We start from the raw sequence: 16,922 nt of genomic DNA, 5'->3' as shown, positions 1-16,922 counted from the left end.
ACGATTATGGTGGGGTGCTAAGCTTTTCCCCCTTCTCTGTTTTGTTCATTGCAATAGGCAAAACCTATGGAATGTGTTGTCTCAATGGGATTTTATACTTTCTGTCAGAATATATACAATATCCTGAGCTGTTCATCATACATTGCGAGTGACACTCAGTCCGCAGAGATTCAGAGCTATCCCAGACCACATCATTTCCAGTCAGAATTAACTATTTCCTGTTAGGAGGGAAGCAGTTCTCAGTCTGATAGCGCTTTGATAGACGTCCAGGCAAGCTAAACTGCCCTGATACTTCCGCGTAGCTTGAATTAATTAGTTGCCAGGGATGCAGCATTTTTTAGTGTGGTCGTCATCGCAAGGACAAAGGTGTTGTTGACATGAGTCTTTAGGGGATATTGTGAGTGTGTGTGTGTGTGTGTGTGTGTGTAGGGGGTATCTCCACAGCTTCCTGGTGTGATCCCTACATTCTTAGATTTCTCTGAAGGGAAAAAAGAAGCCCCCCCCCCCTCCCTCTCCCCCTGCCTCGCACAAACCCTTTATGTCCCTGAATTTCTATCTGAAACATGTGGAACTAATTTCACCAGCACTCTGGACCCCCCACCCCCTCCTCTCTCTCTCTTCCCCCCTCTCTCCCTCTCTTTCTCAACCACCCTAGTCCTGTCTCAAAAACATGACCAGAGCTGCTCCTTCAACCACTACCCCCCCCCCCCTTTTTTTTTTTGCTTATGATTTTTTTAGAGCCACCCTCCTCCCTCCCTTGCTTCTCTTTCCTCAGCCTCCATTGCCTTGCTTTTATCTCCCCCTTTCTGAGAAATCCCTCTGACAGAGACTAAGCATGCTTTAGAGTGAGGAGGAAAGAAAAGAGAAGAAGGAAAAGAGAGAGAGAGAGAGAGAGAGGAAGGGGGAAGACAGGAAAGAGAGGGAGGAGGAGATCATGAAAGGGAGAAAAAAGTGAGGGGGAGAATGAGAGCCCAGCTGTGCTAAATACCTGACTCTTTGCGAGAGCTTCCAAAGGTCAGGTTTGAGCTGGGGCCTAAGGCTTTAGTCATGCTGTGCCTCTCCCCACTGCACTCCGGGCACTAGGCATTCTCATAAAGCACAGGGCCCGCCGCCCCTCCCCTCTCTCTTTCTTTCCCACTCCTTTCCTCAATCGCTCTCTCTCTCTCACTCTCTCTCTCTCTCCCCTCTCTCTCACCCTCTCTCTCTCTCTTTCTTTCTCTCTCCGCTGCCCAAGCTTTAAGCTCAAGTTTTCTCCCACCACCCCCCACTTCTGTCCACCCCCTTTGCCAGTTAAGCAGGAATGCAACACAGCAGGAGAGAGAGGGAGAGAAAGAGAGAGAGAGACTTTTTAGGGGGAGGAGGAGGAGTGGTGTGTGTGTGTGTGTGTGTGTGTTTGGGGGGGGGGGGGGTTGAGGGAGAGAAAAGGGGGTAAGAAAAGTGCGGGAACCTTGCCCAAACAAAGCGCGTGGAGAGATAGCAAGTAGAAGGGGAAGTGCTGGTTGTCCCTTCACACAAGCAGTCTGCTCACTTCAACCCCCCTCCACCCCCCCCTCCTCTCCACCCCCACCCCACCCCCCCCTCAGTCTGCTCTCAGGGGTGGAACATGAAAGCGAGTGCAGAAATAAACACAGGCCGCAGATAGTGTGGTCACATTCCAGAGGTCCCCCAGGCCTGCTGAAAGTGACTGTAATCTCTGCAACCTGTGGAGAATGAAACCTCAAAGCAAACCCCCACCACTCAGAGCAGACATGTCCTGCAGCAGGGCCCAGGGAAGGGGTGGGGTTGTGGGAGAGATGGGGTGGGGGGGGGATGTAGTCATTTGCTTGGGTAACACATTTGCTCTGTTGAACAGTATTAGTACTTATAGTATACTTTGTATTGTATCTTGAGTTGTGTCTCACAAATACTATGGGTTATTAAATGTTGCTCACCGTGATGTTGTTGATGGTACCGCAGGTCGCAGAGGCGAGGAGAGCCGGCGAGTCCGTACTTCGTCAACTCGGGCCACGTGTTCGTCCCCGCCACCAGTGCCAACGACAGCGAGATCTCCAGCGACGCCATGACGGACGACTCCATGTCGATGACGGATAGCAGTGTGTAAGTGTCCACGTGGTCCAGAGGGCGAGGGGGGCGAGCCAGCGGAGCTCACGTGGGTCACTGGGGTTCACCGAGGCCTTGGTGCCATACCTGCCCCGTCTTGTTTTGGGGGGAAACTTAGACAGTGATTCATGTCTGGTAAGGGCACAAGGAAACGTATCTCTCTGTGTTGGGTTTGTAGCGGCTGTTTCAAGTTGAACAAGGCGCAATGTTTTCGACTTAAGTGCTAGATTGAAATTGTTTGTGTTTGAGCTGGATTGCTCCGAAGGCATAACCTCTGGCTAAGACAAAAACGCACTAGCACGTTAGAGCGTCTCTTTATTTTGTGACATTGTGTGCCTTGTTTTTTGAAGTTTTTTTTTCCCCCCTCTTGTGTTGCAAACAAACTCCTTTTTTGGGCTGGGTGTGACCCTTCTCTCTTTTGAGTGCGACGCATCCATCTGCCGCCAGTGCGCCTTTGTTTTTCATTATTATCTAATCACTTCCCTTTGAAGAGCAGGGGTGGAAAAAATTAGCCATTCGGCCTTAAGACAACCTCATTGAAAACTGCTGGCAGTGCATGAAAGGGAGGCTTACTTGCATGGTGGGTTGATTTCCTCCTTGCGGACCGCCGCGCTGGGATCGGGTGTCAGCTAAGGCTCTTTCACTGAGGCGGGTGTGTGTGTGTGTGAGAGAGAGGGTGTGCGTGAGTGTATGTAGATATATCTGTGTATGTGCGTTCGTTGAGGGGTGTGTTGGTTGGTTGGTGGGTGGTGGGGAAAGAGGCCGGTCCAGAGTGTGGGGTTATTGGTCAGCCCTCATTTCTGGACTTTTGGCCATGTCACCTGGGATTCCTGCCACAAGGATTAGGAGACCACCACCACCACCACCACCACCCAACACACCCATGCAGCAGCTCTCCTCCACCCTCCCATGCACCACCCCCACCCCTTTCCATTTCCCTCCTCTAGCGTGGTAGTGGGGAGCCGGAGAGCGGGGAGTGAGAAATAAAGTGCACAGAGGATGAAAGGCTTAACTGAATCGCTTTCAGCCCATTGTTAGGCTCGGGGAGCTTAGGGGGATGAGAGGGTGGCTGGCTGCTTTGAAAATTAGTTGCACAACTGAATGGGAGATCCCCATAAAGCAAGGGCCCGTGAAAAAGAGACACCACCACCCCCCCCCCCCCCCCCCCCCACCCTCCCCCCCAAACACACACACACACACACACCCCGCCTGTTTGTTTGGGCCTGGCCTCCTGGCCCAGTCACCGCCGCCAAGTCCAGCCCAGTTGAGCCCTTCCAGTCAGTGGGGGTCGTGGGGAGGTTTGGGCAGTAGAGGGGAGCGTCGGAAACATTTGTGCAGGGTAGGCAGGGGCAGGGGCAGGAGCAGGCCGGTGGTGCCCCAGAGAGGGTTGTTGTGTTGGCCCCGAGGTCTCGTTTTGCTTGTTGAAACTGTAGAAAGTGGCAGGAATATGGGTCCAGATGAGCACTAGTGTTTGGTGGTGAATTGATGCTGTGTGTTGATCAATTCTCTCATGTCTAGGGTGGCTGATCGGTAGGTGTTCTGTCACTGCATAAGTGATTTGACATTAGTGAAGTTACGTCAGGCCCTATGAGGTGGTTGTTTTGAAAGTCTTGCTGCTTCCGCTGTTGCCATTGTATTGTTCATTTTTGCTGTACAGCAAAAAAAGAGAGATTATTCCACTCTTCTTTTTAGAATTTAATCACAGCCCTTTCATGCAAATAAGTTAAATACAGTGATAAAAATCACCCACAACAAAGAATCCTGCTTAGGTTTGCATAAACAGCATGGCTGGTGCTCCCCCCCCTCCACCCCCTCCCATCTCTCTCCACACTCAATGGAAATGGGGTGGGGGGTTCAGCTACCTCTCCAGCTGGGGAACAATTTTATTAGCACATCTTTTTTATTATGGTTAAAAGACACAGCTCAAATTTGAATCTCATTTCTAGATAAAGAAACGGGAGGGGGGGAGAAAGAGAGAGAGATTTATTTTTCTCCCTTGCTCTCTCTCTATCTATCTGCCTCTCTCTCTCTCTCTCTCTCTCCCTTGCTTATATCTTATTTATGGATTTACTTGGACGCTAGGGAATGCTGCTGCGCCAACTTCAAACATTACCTTATCTTACAAACCAGCCTTTTGATGTTGCCCAGATCAGAGGCTCGCTGTGGAGCCGTTGCCAAATGAAGATGGCAGCGAGCGCGTATGCGCATGAGTGTGAGATTTCAAAGAGCAGGCGAAGACGGGGCGTTTGGGCTGGGTCAGACACTTCTGAGTCAGAGGAAAAGGGCCAAGATAATTGGCCCGGCTTAAATGGTCACCGACTGGAACGCAAGGGGGCTCTGAGGAGGAATGAAATGTATCTTACAAGGAAACGTTAAAAAAGAAAGAAAGAAAAAAAGACAGACAGAGAAAGACCTCCCAAATGTGCGGTCATGTCAAAACACAGGCAACTAGACTAGACTAGACTAGACCGCTAGACGATTTCTGGCTGCCATGATGTTTCAGGAGCGTTGCTTATGACCAACCGTAAGAAGCATGGCAGTCAGTAAAAACAAAACAACTACTGTTGATTATTTACCCAAAACTATTGAGGACACTGACCCACCAATCCGCTCTTCCTTTTCCGATCCTGTGCTCTATAGTTTATCAAGGTTCGAGAAGAAACGGGGTCACTCTTTGATGACTGTTATGGTAAATCAGACTCAGTGTCTTGGCTGTAAAGGATCAGCATTAGTCATCAATGAATCTGTGTCTTAAGCCCCAGTTCAAAGGGCTTCTGTATCGGACTGCTTGCCTCAGTAGAGTTTTGGAATGAGTTGTTTTCCTCCAGCCCCTGTGCTCTTTGATGTGCCTGTAATGTTCCCCGCGGGGGGTTGGTGGGGTGAATGTTGCTGTTTGGGATGGTCACTTCAAGTGATGACCTCTCCTGGGCTCGGTTCATGATGATCTCAAAAGATGCCTTGTGTTGCTAATGCACCAGTGGTGTGTGTGTGTGTGTGGCATTTGACTGGTTTGTAGGGTAGGGGAGGGGGTTGGGGTGGTGACGATAGGTGGAGGTCTGTACACACCTCTTTATAGGAAGATTAAGAAGATATGAGAAAACACAGAGGCCATCTCTGTAGACTTGTGTGTGTGAATGTGAAAATAAAACATTACCACTAGGTCATTTGGCTCATTTTGACCGACAAAATGTCAGTTATATACTTCAAACAGTGACCTGCAGTCTGTCATTTCAGACAGTGTCCATATAGCTCTTCATCTGCAGTAGCTTGTTATTTCTGCTCTCAAGTGTGTTTGGAGATGGGCCTGTGTTGTTTAGTCTGTGGAAGCTTGTTCTTCTCTGACACTCTGGGTTTTATTTTGACTGGCTCTGCTTCGTTATAATAACGTTTCCATCCTTGTTGTCCTCCTCAACAGTGATGGCATCCCTCCGTACAAACTGGGCAGCAAGAAACAGCTTCAGAGGGAGATGCATCGCAGTGTCAAAATCAACGGCCAGGTCTCGCTCCCCCACTTTCCGGTAAGAGACTCCACCACTCGTATCTCCGTTGTCATATGACTGTGTGTTTTTCTACCATAGATATACCCCCCTCCCATTCCTCACACTTGCCTACCACCCAACTCACTCTGTCCTTTTTCCCCCTCTGGGATTTCAATTTTATTTTCAGTGTGCATGTTTTGACAGAATACTACATTCTTTTGGCTCCCCACATTGTCATATAAAAGTCAGTAAATAAAAGACGGAATTAGCATATCTTTTTTTCCCTCATGTCCTCTCTCCCTCTTCCAACACCAACCCCCATCTCATTCTGGATATCAAAAGATGTCAAAAAATAAACTCACTGAGTTGCCTTAACTTCAATAATGCCTCCCCCCCCCCCCCTCACACACACACACACACATACACACACCTTCATGTGGATTTGTGTGTAGGTGAAGTCTGTAGAGAAAGAAATAACTTTTCTGTGCATAAAGAGGACAAGGATCAATTCAATTCAGAGGTCAAGTGGTCAGCTGCCTTAAATGAGAGCCTGAGTTGATATTGCTCAAGTCAGCGTGCTCTGTCCCTCAAGACATCCCTTTGATGGGCCGGATGAATGGCGCTTGTGTGGCTCCTTCTGTGACAACTTCCAACAGGGCAGCCCACCCCTCTTGCCCCTCTCCCCCAACCCCCAACCCCCCCCCTCCATCTCTAGATCTCTGTAGTTGCCCCCTCCCCCCTCTTTTTTATGAACCCTCTCTAAATTTCACCATTGACTAGAGCGGGGGCAATGGGGCTTTTTGAGAACGAGGAGGTGTGGGGGAGGGGTGTTGACGTTGTGTTGTGTCACTTAAAGAAAAAGGAATCCTTGAGTTTGGGAAAGCGAGCTCGAGAGAAAGAAAAAAAAAATAAAAAACTTAGGCTTCCACCACCACCACCAGAGCTGGATCTGGAGCTGGGTTGAATGGCAGAAAACAAGCAACCTAAAACTGTCGTCCTCTTCCTCCCAAACACTTTAGTGTGTGTGTGTGTGTGTGTGTGTGTGTGTGTGTGTGTGTGTGTGTGTGTGTGTGTGTGTGTGTGTGTGTGTGTGTGTGTGCATTCTGTCTGATAGGAATGGGGTTGGGTTGGGGATAGGGAGCGAGGGAGCGAGGAAGGGAGGGAGGGGGTTATCCTCTGTTCTCTGTTCCTCTTGTTCTTCCTCTCCCACTTGCTCTCTTTTAATGTCTCCCCCCTGATTTGGAGATGGCTCCCATCTCCCAGGATGCATTGGGCTCCAGGCAGCAGGAGCTCGGTGCGGCAAGCGAGACTCTTGCCAGCAGCCTTGCTCTTTCTTCTCTCCCCTTCATCGTCTCTACAAAGAGATGGGAGGAACACACGCGCTGAGGGGGGAGGTGGAGGGGGGGGGGGGGAGCAAAAAATCAAGAAAGCGAGTCCGCCAAACAACAACAGAAAAAAGCCACAGCACATATAGTTGAAGGAATAATGTGACTACTGTACTTTAGAGGTGCCGCGGATGCAGTAGGGAAATAAATTACCACTTTCCCTTCAGATCTCTGCAGTATTTGACTCCCATATTTCCCCCCTTCTTCTCTCTACTGCTCATCTCTCAATCTTCCTCCTCCTCTCTCTCTCTCTCTCTCTCTCTCTCTCTCTTTTCTTCTTCTTCTTCTGTCTCTCTTCTTCTTCTTTTTCTTCTTTTAATTTTGTCCCCGTCCTGCCTTTCCATCGTCTTCTTTTCCCCCCGTCTATCTGGCTTTTATTCCAAGATTTAAAAGCCCCTGTCCCTCCCACCCCTGGTGTGTGTTTGATGTTTGACAAGGGCCCTTTGAAGCTGGCTGACTTCAGAGTGGGACGCTGATGGCACGGTCGCGCTGCCGAGCGGAGTGGAGCGAGCGGGAGAGGCAGGCGGGCGGGGGGGGGGGGCGCCTCTGAGCGAGACCAACTGCTCTCGCTGACGGCAGCCGATGCCAGGGGCCATGGGCTTGGGAAGAAGAGAGGAGGAAGAGTGTGTGAGGGAGGTGTGGCACGGAGTGGAGGAGTGTGGGTGAAGAAGTGTGGGTTCAACGGAAAGAGATCATGCTAGGTAGAGCAGGGAGACGAGCTTTTTGGCTGAGCGCTAAGTCGCTAACGTGGTAGCGGCTAACGCTGCGCTAGCCGCGTAGCCCCCTTTTATCTTGCCTCAGAAGCTGGTGAAAAATGCTACCCCAGATCCCTAACCCCTGGCGCTTGTCCCCTGGCACTTGTAGAGGACGCACCGGCTGCCGAGGGAGATGACGCCCGTGGAGCCGTCGGCCTTCGCCGCTCAGCTCATCACCCGTCTGGAGAAGCTCAAGAAGGAGCAGGAGACCCTGAGCTCCCTGGAGGAGCGACTGCAGCAGATCCAAGAGGTGAGTCCCACCACCAAACCCTCTACACACACACACACACACACAGTGATCTTTGATCTCTGAGCTTTGACCTCTCCTTGACCCCATTTGGTGTCTTTGACTCCCCGGGCCCCTTGTTCTTGATATCAATGCTTTTGCTGCCAAAATGCCCCTGTTTTTGCCATAAAGTTAGTCACAGCAGTGCGAGGATTTCAGAACAAAAGTTTAGATTAACTTTTTCTGTCTTTGAGGGAGCTGAGAGGGACTTGTTAATGTTGATGCACTGTTGTCTGACTGATAGACTGGATTGAGTGCTGGCAGCCACAGGACAACTTCTCGTCGGTCTCTAGGAGCCCCAAACTTACGTTTCCCGACATACTTAGAATTCTTCAAATAGCTAGAGCTTAGCAAAACTCCAGTGGCCACTTGCTTGCTGTGTGGGTGACAGAGAAGTCTGTGTCTGTCTGTCTGTGTGTGTGTGTGTGTAGAGATCAGACATGTGCACTGTGCAGTAACGGATTGAAGTCGGCCTTTTTTAACTGTCGTCTGAAACTTAACTTTTCTGTGTTTTTCTCTCTCTCTCTCTCTGTGTGTGTGTGTGTGTGTGTGTGTGTGTGTGTGTGTGTAGGAGGAGGAGAGGGACGAGAGCGAGGTGCCCGGCAGCAGCGTTGCGGTCCACCACCCTCCCCACGCCTTGGGCCTGCTGCCCTCGGGCTCCTGCGAGGAGGACCCACAGGCCATCCTGGACGAGCACCTCTCCCGCGTCCTCAAGACGCCCGGCTGCCAGTCGCCCGGCGTGCCCGTCCGCTACTCGCCGCGGTCCCGCTCGCCTGACCACTGCACCTCAGCCGCCGCCGCCGCCGCCGGCCTCATCCTGGGCGCGGGCAGCCCCTCGTCGTTCGGCGTGGCGCCCGCCGCGGGCAAGGGTCCCCTGGGCCACCGTCAGGCCACCAAGCACATCCACCACCACTACATCCACCACCACCACGCCGCCTCGCCCAAGACCAAGGAGCAGATCGAGGCGGAGGCGGCACAACGCGTGGCCCAGTGCCTGTGTCCACCCACCGCCGCAACCGCCGCCGACTACGCCCACCAGCGCTGCCACAGCCCGGCCGAGTTCAACGCTGGGTGAGTGCCCTCTCCGCTGCACTCTCTCCGGTTACCACTGTCTTAGAAAAGTGTGTGTGTGTGTGTGTGTGTGTGTGTGTGAGAAGAGACGTTGAGCACTCTGCCTGATATTCTCATCATGTTTCTGTGAATGTGTTATTTCTGTCTGCGTCATGCATTTTTGATAAAAGCGGAATATTCTCTTTGTCCTGACCACATCTGTGGCGGCCGCTCTTGATGTGGGAGGCCGAAGGGTCGGAGGGTTTTGGAAACCGTGAGGGAATGCTCGTAGTAATCATGGGCTTTCTTGTCTGGTGTTGACCACAGGCGTTCTAGCACTTTGTCCAAGAGACCCAGCAAGGCCAGCGACGGCGTGAGCGCCAGTCTGTCCGGGGGAGAGGGCAGCGTCTCCCCTCAGCTGCCCTCGGACGGAACCGACCGCTCGCAGAACGTGTGGCAGTGGATACTGGAGAGCGAGAGGCAGAACCGGCACAAACCGCACAGGTGAGTGAGGACGATACCCACGGAACAAGGGACACAGTCCATTAGCTCTTTCAGTAGAACGCAGTTCCATTTCATACTTTAGCACTCAGGTCACTACAGGTCACTATTTAAGCGAGCTGTTATGTTCTCCATTGGATGTGTGTGTGATGCCTAATGCCTCGGGCTTCTCTTCACAGCACTCAAGGCCTGAAGAAGTCCCACACCCCCGAGGCCTCGTCCAAAACCCTCCCCAGTCGGACGCCGTCCTGGGGAGGCGGCGGCATCGTCGGCGGTGGTGGCAGCCACTCCCGCAACCACCACCCAGGGCACCCCTTCATCCAGGACCCAGCCATGCCCCCTCTACCCCCGCCCAACACCCTGGCCCAGCTGGAGGAGGCCTGTCGGCGCCTGGAGGAGGTCTCCAAACCCCCCAAACAGAGGTACCGGAACAGCTCCCCCTCTCTCTCGGGCTCTATTGCATTTATTATTCAACAGTACTTTTGTTTTTCAGAGCCCATTAGACAGTACTGGTAGATGTCAGTGTATGTTTTAATGGAGATCTGCAGTTAAGCTACCTGCACTTGTTTAGCGTCGCATGATCAGCCGTCTGATGGGTTGTTGTTGAATGTCTTTCCTCAGCAGGCATTCAGTATCCAGCCTTCAAAGGGACAGGAGCCATCCGCAACCCTTCATGAATGGGAACTCAGCTCCAGCCAACCCCAGCCTTCAGATAGACGAGTATGTGTCTTTGTCCTCCTTTTCTTCCAACCTTCCTTCTTTATTTTATTCATCCTCTTTTTCTTAATCTTTCGCCCACAATTCTACAGGAGTGTTCTTTTATTCTTGTACTCTGCCATCAAGACTGTCACGTTACTCCTTCTGGTGCCTTGAGACATGTGCCTCCCAAGCACACATACTATAGACTATACTATAGTCTGAGATACAGTAGTATACTAGAAGTGTAGTAGTATACTATAGTCTGAGATACAGACAAGTGCAATTGGGCTCTTTTTCTCTCTTGGCTCTCGTACTGTTTGCAGCCTTCTTATTTTACCTGCCTGGTTGTCGGCGTGGCTTCGTTTGAAGCTCGTCCGGCGCCATCTGACAGCTCCGCTCTGTTTTTAGCATTTAATTGGCTGACCTGCACCGTGCCAACAGGCTGTGGTGCTAGCTAGCCTTTGTCTGAGACAGCCTTAAGAAAGCCGTAGGAGTCGATGAACACAGAGTGAGGTTATTTGCCCTGAGGTGAACCCTGCAGCCTGTCCATTGCTGATGACCTCATTTTCCTGTGTCCAGGTGGAAAGAGCCAAAGAAGCCATGCGGCGGACACAACGGGGCTCCAGCAGCGCTGACGCCATCGTTGTTCTCGTCGTCGTCCTCGTACTCGTCGTCGTCGCCGGGCTCAGAGCTGGTGGTCACGTACTTCTTCTGCGGGGAGGAGATCCCGTATCGGCGCATGATGAAGACGCACAGCCTGACCCTTGGCCACTTCAAAGAGCAGCTGCGCAAGAAGGGCAGCTACAGGTGAGCGCTTCCTCCAGCTAACACGCACCACACGCCCCGCAACTGGCAGGGACGCCTCTTCATGAGCATTTAGGAGGAGAAATTCTGTCCTTTTTTTTTTTGGAGTTTGAAAAAGAACTGAGATTGTTCATAAAAGTTTAAGGTCTTTTCCAAGGAGCTAGCCAGAGCACATGGCCACTGTTTTTCAACTACCTGATGTGTTAGGAGACACTAAAGACCATATATGTGTGTGTGTGTGTGTGTGTGTGTGTGTGTGTGTGTGAGTGTGTGTGGTGAGGAATGACTGAGAGAGAGAGAGAGAGAACGTTGTCACTGCACTCCTACGAGGCGGAGATGAGAGGGGGGAGTTGGGGGCAGTGCGCGGGGGCAGGGGTGGGGGCAGCGGGTCCATTTCAAGGCCAAGTGTCTCGGTCACATCTGCTGGTGATTTCCATGTGAAGGCTCACTCAGTAAGCCCAGGCCCTCTCCTCCTCCGCACAGAGACACACACCACTCAGGCAGGGCACACAAACACTCCTCCCAGGGTTACCGTGGGGCCGCCGCCAAGGGCATCGCTTTCCCCTCTCCTCAATACACAGGAGGAAAGCAAAAACATTTCAATTATTATTATTATTATTATTACTATTATTATTATTATTATTATTTTTACCAGTAGCGTTCTGAACAAGTTAGACAGTGAATTGTTTGTGAGTGGAGCGTTCCCACAGATCACTTAGCCCCCCACCTCCCCAGAGTTGAGCCTTAACCGGAAATGTTTCATGTGCCTTTTAACTCTGATCACTGTGTGTGTCGGGGTGGGGTGGGTGTTGAGGGGAGGTGGGGGGGTGTCACATTCTCAGTGGGCAGTCAACCAAGAGCAGGGCCTCCCATTCTCTAGCCGCTGTTGATCTCAGACTCCGAGTCAGATATACCTGCCTGCCTGCCTGCCTCTGGGTTAGGGTTAGGGTTAGCTTTTTCCCTGTGGCTGCAGGGCACGTTTCCAAACACCACATGACGGGCTCGGTTTCCATGTCCAAGTCTCTAGGTCACCGCGCACGTATATCGATTGAGTTTTCACCGTAAACTTCTCAATGAAAAGGAGCGCTGGGGGACTGGAAGCCAACGGGCCCGGCTGGCTCTGAATGTGTGGAATTGCTTAATTTCAACATGGCAGCCGTTCAACAGAGAACAGTACAGGCTAGGACTGCCAGGCAGGGTTGGTGCCAGATGTTGCAAAGAGAAAAATCTTGCCACATAAAACATGTTCCACTGGAAAGACACATCTCTCTCTCTCTCTCTCTCTCTCTCTCTCTCTCTCTCCCTCTCTCTCTCTTTCTCCCTCTTTTTTTTCATTCTCTCTTGCTCACTCATTCACTCTCTCACTCTCATTCTCTTTCTCTGTGTCTCTCTGGCTATCTATCTTTCTACCAGTCTCTTCCTTTCTCTCACCTAACTCATTGCCTGAAGGAACTCCCTTTCCTAAGAAAACGATAAAGAGTCCCTTTCCTGAGAGATAGGTAAATCTCATTCAGGGCTTTGACTCGGCCCACAGTAGATCTATAAGGGTGATCTGTAAGGGGCCCATTCGCTCACACATGCTGAAATGGAATGGGTACTGTCACCCCCCTCCCCCTCTCCACCCCTCCCAGTAAAAGCCATGATCTCAGTCTTGCATCTTGGACCCCTACCTCCACCAGCCTCCCCATTTGTGTTTAATTAATATTAACAAAGGCCCAGAGAGAGAGAGAGAGGGGGAAAGAGAGAGACTCTTTAAAAAAACACAAAGGGGGGAAAAAACATTAAAAAACACATTTTTAACACACATTGTTTGTATGACTTTGTCAGCTTTGCTCATAAAAAGCGCTTCAGGAATGCCAGGGCCCAGCCACACATGGAGGGGAAAGGAGGCATTTTTCCATTACAAAGCCAATCATTAAACCACCCCTGCTGCTCTTCCCTCTGTTGAAAGAGAGGAGCTGGAATCATTAGGAAGCAGGCAGACCCCCAAAAAAATGAACCCATGGCTCTTTCTCTCTCTCTCTCTCTCACTCACTCTCTCTCTCTCTCTCTCACCCCTCCTCCTTCGCTCTCTTCTTCCTCTCCAATCTCTTTCTTCTTGTCTTGTGGAGGTATAGCTATGTGACCCAGATGACCCTCGGGATACCTCCTCCCCTCGTCAGAGTAGTAGCCCCTCACCCCCCTACTGGGCAGAGCTCCCCGACAGCTCTGCCTTGTCTCCCCTTTTGCACACACAAAAAAAGAATAGATGGGAGTTGGGAATGCTCTTGCGTACCGCGGTTCCTGTCCAAAGGGCTCACACTAAAGAGGTATTAGACAGACACAGAGAGTGTGTGTGTGTGTGTTTGTGTTTTCAGGCAGACTCTGAGGCACCTGAAATTTCAGTCCATCTGACAGACAGCCGCTGGTTTTGACAGCAGGCACAATTAGGGCCCAGAGCAGTGCAGTGCAGTGCAGTGCAGGCAGAGTGTTAAGTGGTGCCCTGAGACAGCACTTAATTAGCCCTTCAACTTTAATGAGAGCTTCTCCGGGAGCCTCCGCAACACGCTCCGCCACACTTTTCAGCCCTCCCAACCAATAGTAGCACTCTGTGCGCACGCTCGTGTGTGTGTGTTAAAGTGTTGCTTTTGTGGCGGCAGTTGTATTTCTGGTTTTTGCTCAGACACGGTCACCTTTTGTCTCGACGTGAAAATTAGAGACTAGGAGACGTCTTAACGCTTGTAAAATTCCAACCAGAAGCCACCATCACAGATTTTTGAAGACAGTCCATTGTTTGCGAATGGTCCATCCCTAAGCCTGTGTGTAATAGGTAATAACATAGCTCAGTGGCGTGTGACAGCAGCTTACGTTGTGTCCCTCCTCCTTGTGTTTTCTCAGGTACTACTTCAAGAAGGCCAGCGACGAGTTTGAGTGCGGCGCCGTGTTCGAGGAGGTGTGGGACGACTGCACAGTCCTGCCCATGTACGAAGGCAAAGTCCTGGGCAAAGTGGAGAGAATGGACTGAAGTGGAGAGACTACAAGCAAACAAACAAACAAACAAACAAACAACGGAGAGAAAAAAAAAAGAATAAATAAGAAACGACACCGCAGGACACTTCTTCTGGATTCAGTCATTTGTAAGCTAACCAGAGTTAATATATCCAAAATGACTGCAGGCAGGACACATAAAGCTATTGAAGGAACACTACAAGGACAACAGTTAAACAATGAAGTACTCTGAAGAGCGGAGGAGCAAAAAAAAAAACCTTTGGAATGGACACCCTTTCCCAACCCTCAGCCTTAGACCCAGTAGGGAATGGGATTCTGGGTATTGTAGTTCCCAGATAGGCCCCTCCACTCTGACTGTAACCACTGAAGACATAGACTGTTTGGAGAGATATATAGGAGGTATGCACGAGCAGGAGCTCCACTACTATGCCGAATGGATGAACTGGCATGTCGTGGAACCTGTTGTACTAAAAACCTATGATGAAATGTCCATACGTGTGCATATACATACAAGCCTTTATGTATATTTACATGTATTCACCACAGATGTTGTTGTTTTGATTTTTTTTTATTTGATTTGTTTTTATTTGTATTTCTTAAAAGAAAGTTTATTAAGTATTTATTAAACTGTACACCCCTGTTCCCACCCCCCACCTTACCCCCACAAATGTACACCCCACGTCCTAAAGGATGGACTAGCTGCTTTCAGAGACATGGGAGAGAGGTGTTTTGTTGGAACTGCCCCAAAGTTGCCAGAGCTGCCCCAGATATCAGCTATTCTGAACCGGACCGAACCAGGGTCTGACCTCAGCCAGGCTTGGTTCCACTCTCAGTTGGTTACCAGGGGAACAGCCGCCATCTTGCTTCCTGTCATTTCAGCCCATTCCTCACCGTGTCAGGAGCCCACAGAGAAGCAATTCCAAAAGCGTTAGGATGGCCGGGTCCGCTCGTTTTTGCTACTGATTCTGATAGTTCACACACACACGGGCACCTGCCAGCCCCCCTTTACCCTCCCCCAGAAAACAGAGCTCTTCCCTTTGTGCCTTTGTTTAAGGGTCAGGTATTGCGGAAGAATGGACAAAGCAGTAGCGAAAAGTAAAGTGCTAAAGAAGTGTTCACTTAAAGCTTTTGCCATCGGCCTGCCAGTCGCAAGGGAGCGTTTACAATGCTGTGAATCCAAGTGCACCAAAAAAAAAAAAAAACGAAACATGCAAAACCCAAGAGCTCTTTATCCGCCCCTGAAACAATTGGCAATTGTTATTGGCCTTCAACAACAACAAAAACTGGTCTTGGACTTCTTCTCCGAATGTCAGTCCCCGCGCTATAGGTTCCCCTGAGTCCAGCTCCTGTACACGTGGGAATGGGGCATTGCAAGCTGCAGAGACACTATTATTATGTTCTGTTCCTCTAGTACAGCACCTGTGCCTACATGGACTTCCTACCATGTATTACCCTGCTTCAGGGTCTATTCTTCCCTCGGTTTTCAGAAGGGCTTTATGTTGAAAAGATATTTTTATGCTTTTAATAATATCCTGTAATCATTGTTTTTTTTGTTTTTGTTTTTTTGTTTTGTTTAGTTTTTTTGGTTTGTTTTGTTTTTTACATATTTTTTTTGTTCTATCTAAACTGTAAAATATACATTATATAAAGAGTTTCATTTAAAGATTTACATGGACCTATAATTATTGTAATTATTAAGAGATGTAGCCTTTATTAAAGTTTTATATTTTTCAAATGAAAGTGCTGTGTGCTTGTGGACTTTGTGTTTGCACTTGATATCAACTGAAGGGAAGTGAGGCGCTGGAGGGAAGTGAGGCGCTGAAGGGAAGTGAGGCGCTGGAGGGCTTCTCATGCCACTCACACTTCCCATGATTTACTCGCTCAGATTAATGACAAACTCACCCGTGATTTGTCATGGAAAGAGAAGAAGAAATTACTCTTTTTTTTAAGGAATCACGGCTTACAGAACATGCATTATGCCAAAACTTACACATGCTACTTCTGAAAAACAAAAAAGAAATCAATCATATATACCAGCTACCAGAAGTATGTTAAAGGGACATCACCAGATGTTTGCCAAATGTAAATGTTTACAGACGGTCTACAGACCTGTTCTTTGAAAGGAGACCTAGTCTGAAGAGACGGTATAATAGAAGAAAAAAAATGGGATTTTTATTTACAAGTCTATCAATCATAAACCAGCTGGATGAAAAGCAATAGCACAAACAGTGTTTAGCGTCTGTAGATATGGAGCATGTGTGCGTTGCTGATTTGTTTTCCTCGGCCACACCCAGGCTTGACTGGCGCTGCTTTGTGAACGCCTGCATGGTTCTCCACCACATTAACTTGAGCTTTTCAGCACTCATTAGTCTGTGTCATAGCCATCTGCAGAAATATGTTGTAATTCTTTTGGTTTGTTGCCCACTTGGGTCCCAGGCCAAAAAAACTCCAGCAAGTTCTTCCCCCCTCTGCACAGTACTCTTTACCCCCCTCCCCTCACACACACACACACACACACACACACACACACACACACACACACACACACACAGTCTCACTGTTTGATCTCCACTCACTCTCTACGCCCATAGATAATCTCCCGCTGGCAGACTTATCCCTGTCTTAATTCTTTATTATTTTTAAATCTGCCTCTCGAGTTGAACCTTAGAGGAACCAACCGCCTGCCTGTTCAGAATTTGTGGGGTATTCATGACCCCCCTCTTTAAAACAACAGAGTGCTCAGTGCACACGCACACACACCCTCTCTTCTTATGCATCCACACCAGTGACACCAGGACCAGCAAAAACATAATTCAGCTGACAAGGAAAACTGCTCCTATCATCTTGCAACGGTTATCAGTTTGGAACAAATTAG

The 16,922-nt window shown here is 49.7% G+C and overlaps 1 protein-coding gene across 7 annotated transcripts in view; it reads left to right on the top strand.

The window, feature by feature from the left end:
* Window positions 1-15,787, top strand: part of LOC121718172 (axin-2-like) — a 75,996-nt gene extending 60,209 nt beyond the window's left edge. For all 7 annotated transcript variants that reach the window (XM_042103068.1, XM_042103067.1, XM_042103064.1 and 4 more), the window contains 9 exons: window positions 1,957-2,097; window positions 5,516-5,618; window positions 7,829-7,969; window positions 8,577-9,076; window positions 9,383-9,559; window positions 9,736-9,978; window positions 10,178-10,276; window positions 10,835-11,062; window positions 13,937-15,787. In XM_042103068.1, coding sequence (XP_041959002.1) covers window positions 1,957-2,097; window positions 5,516-5,618; window positions 7,829-7,969; window positions 8,577-9,076; window positions 9,383-9,559; window positions 9,736-9,978; window positions 10,178-10,276; window positions 10,835-11,062; window positions 13,937-14,063 — 1,759 coding nt within the window. In that variant the 3' untranslated portion in view covers window positions 14,064-15,787. The remainder of the gene's footprint in view (window positions 1-1,956; window positions 2,098-5,515; window positions 5,619-7,828; window positions 7,970-8,576; window positions 9,077-9,382; window positions 9,560-9,735; window positions 9,979-10,177; window positions 10,277-10,834; window positions 11,063-13,936) is intronic.
* Window positions 15,788-16,922: the final 1,135 nt, after the last annotated feature.

This window comes from Alosa sapidissima, chromosome 9, assembly GCF_018492685.1.
Source record: "Alosa sapidissima isolate fAloSap1 chromosome 9, fAloSap1.pri, whole genome shotgun sequence".
NCBI lineage: Eukaryota > Metazoa > Chordata > Actinopteri > Clupeiformes > Clupeidae > Alosa > Alosa sapidissima.
The sequence above is the reverse complement of the archived record's forward strand: the minus strand, read 5'-3'. Positions and strand labels throughout refer to the sequence as shown.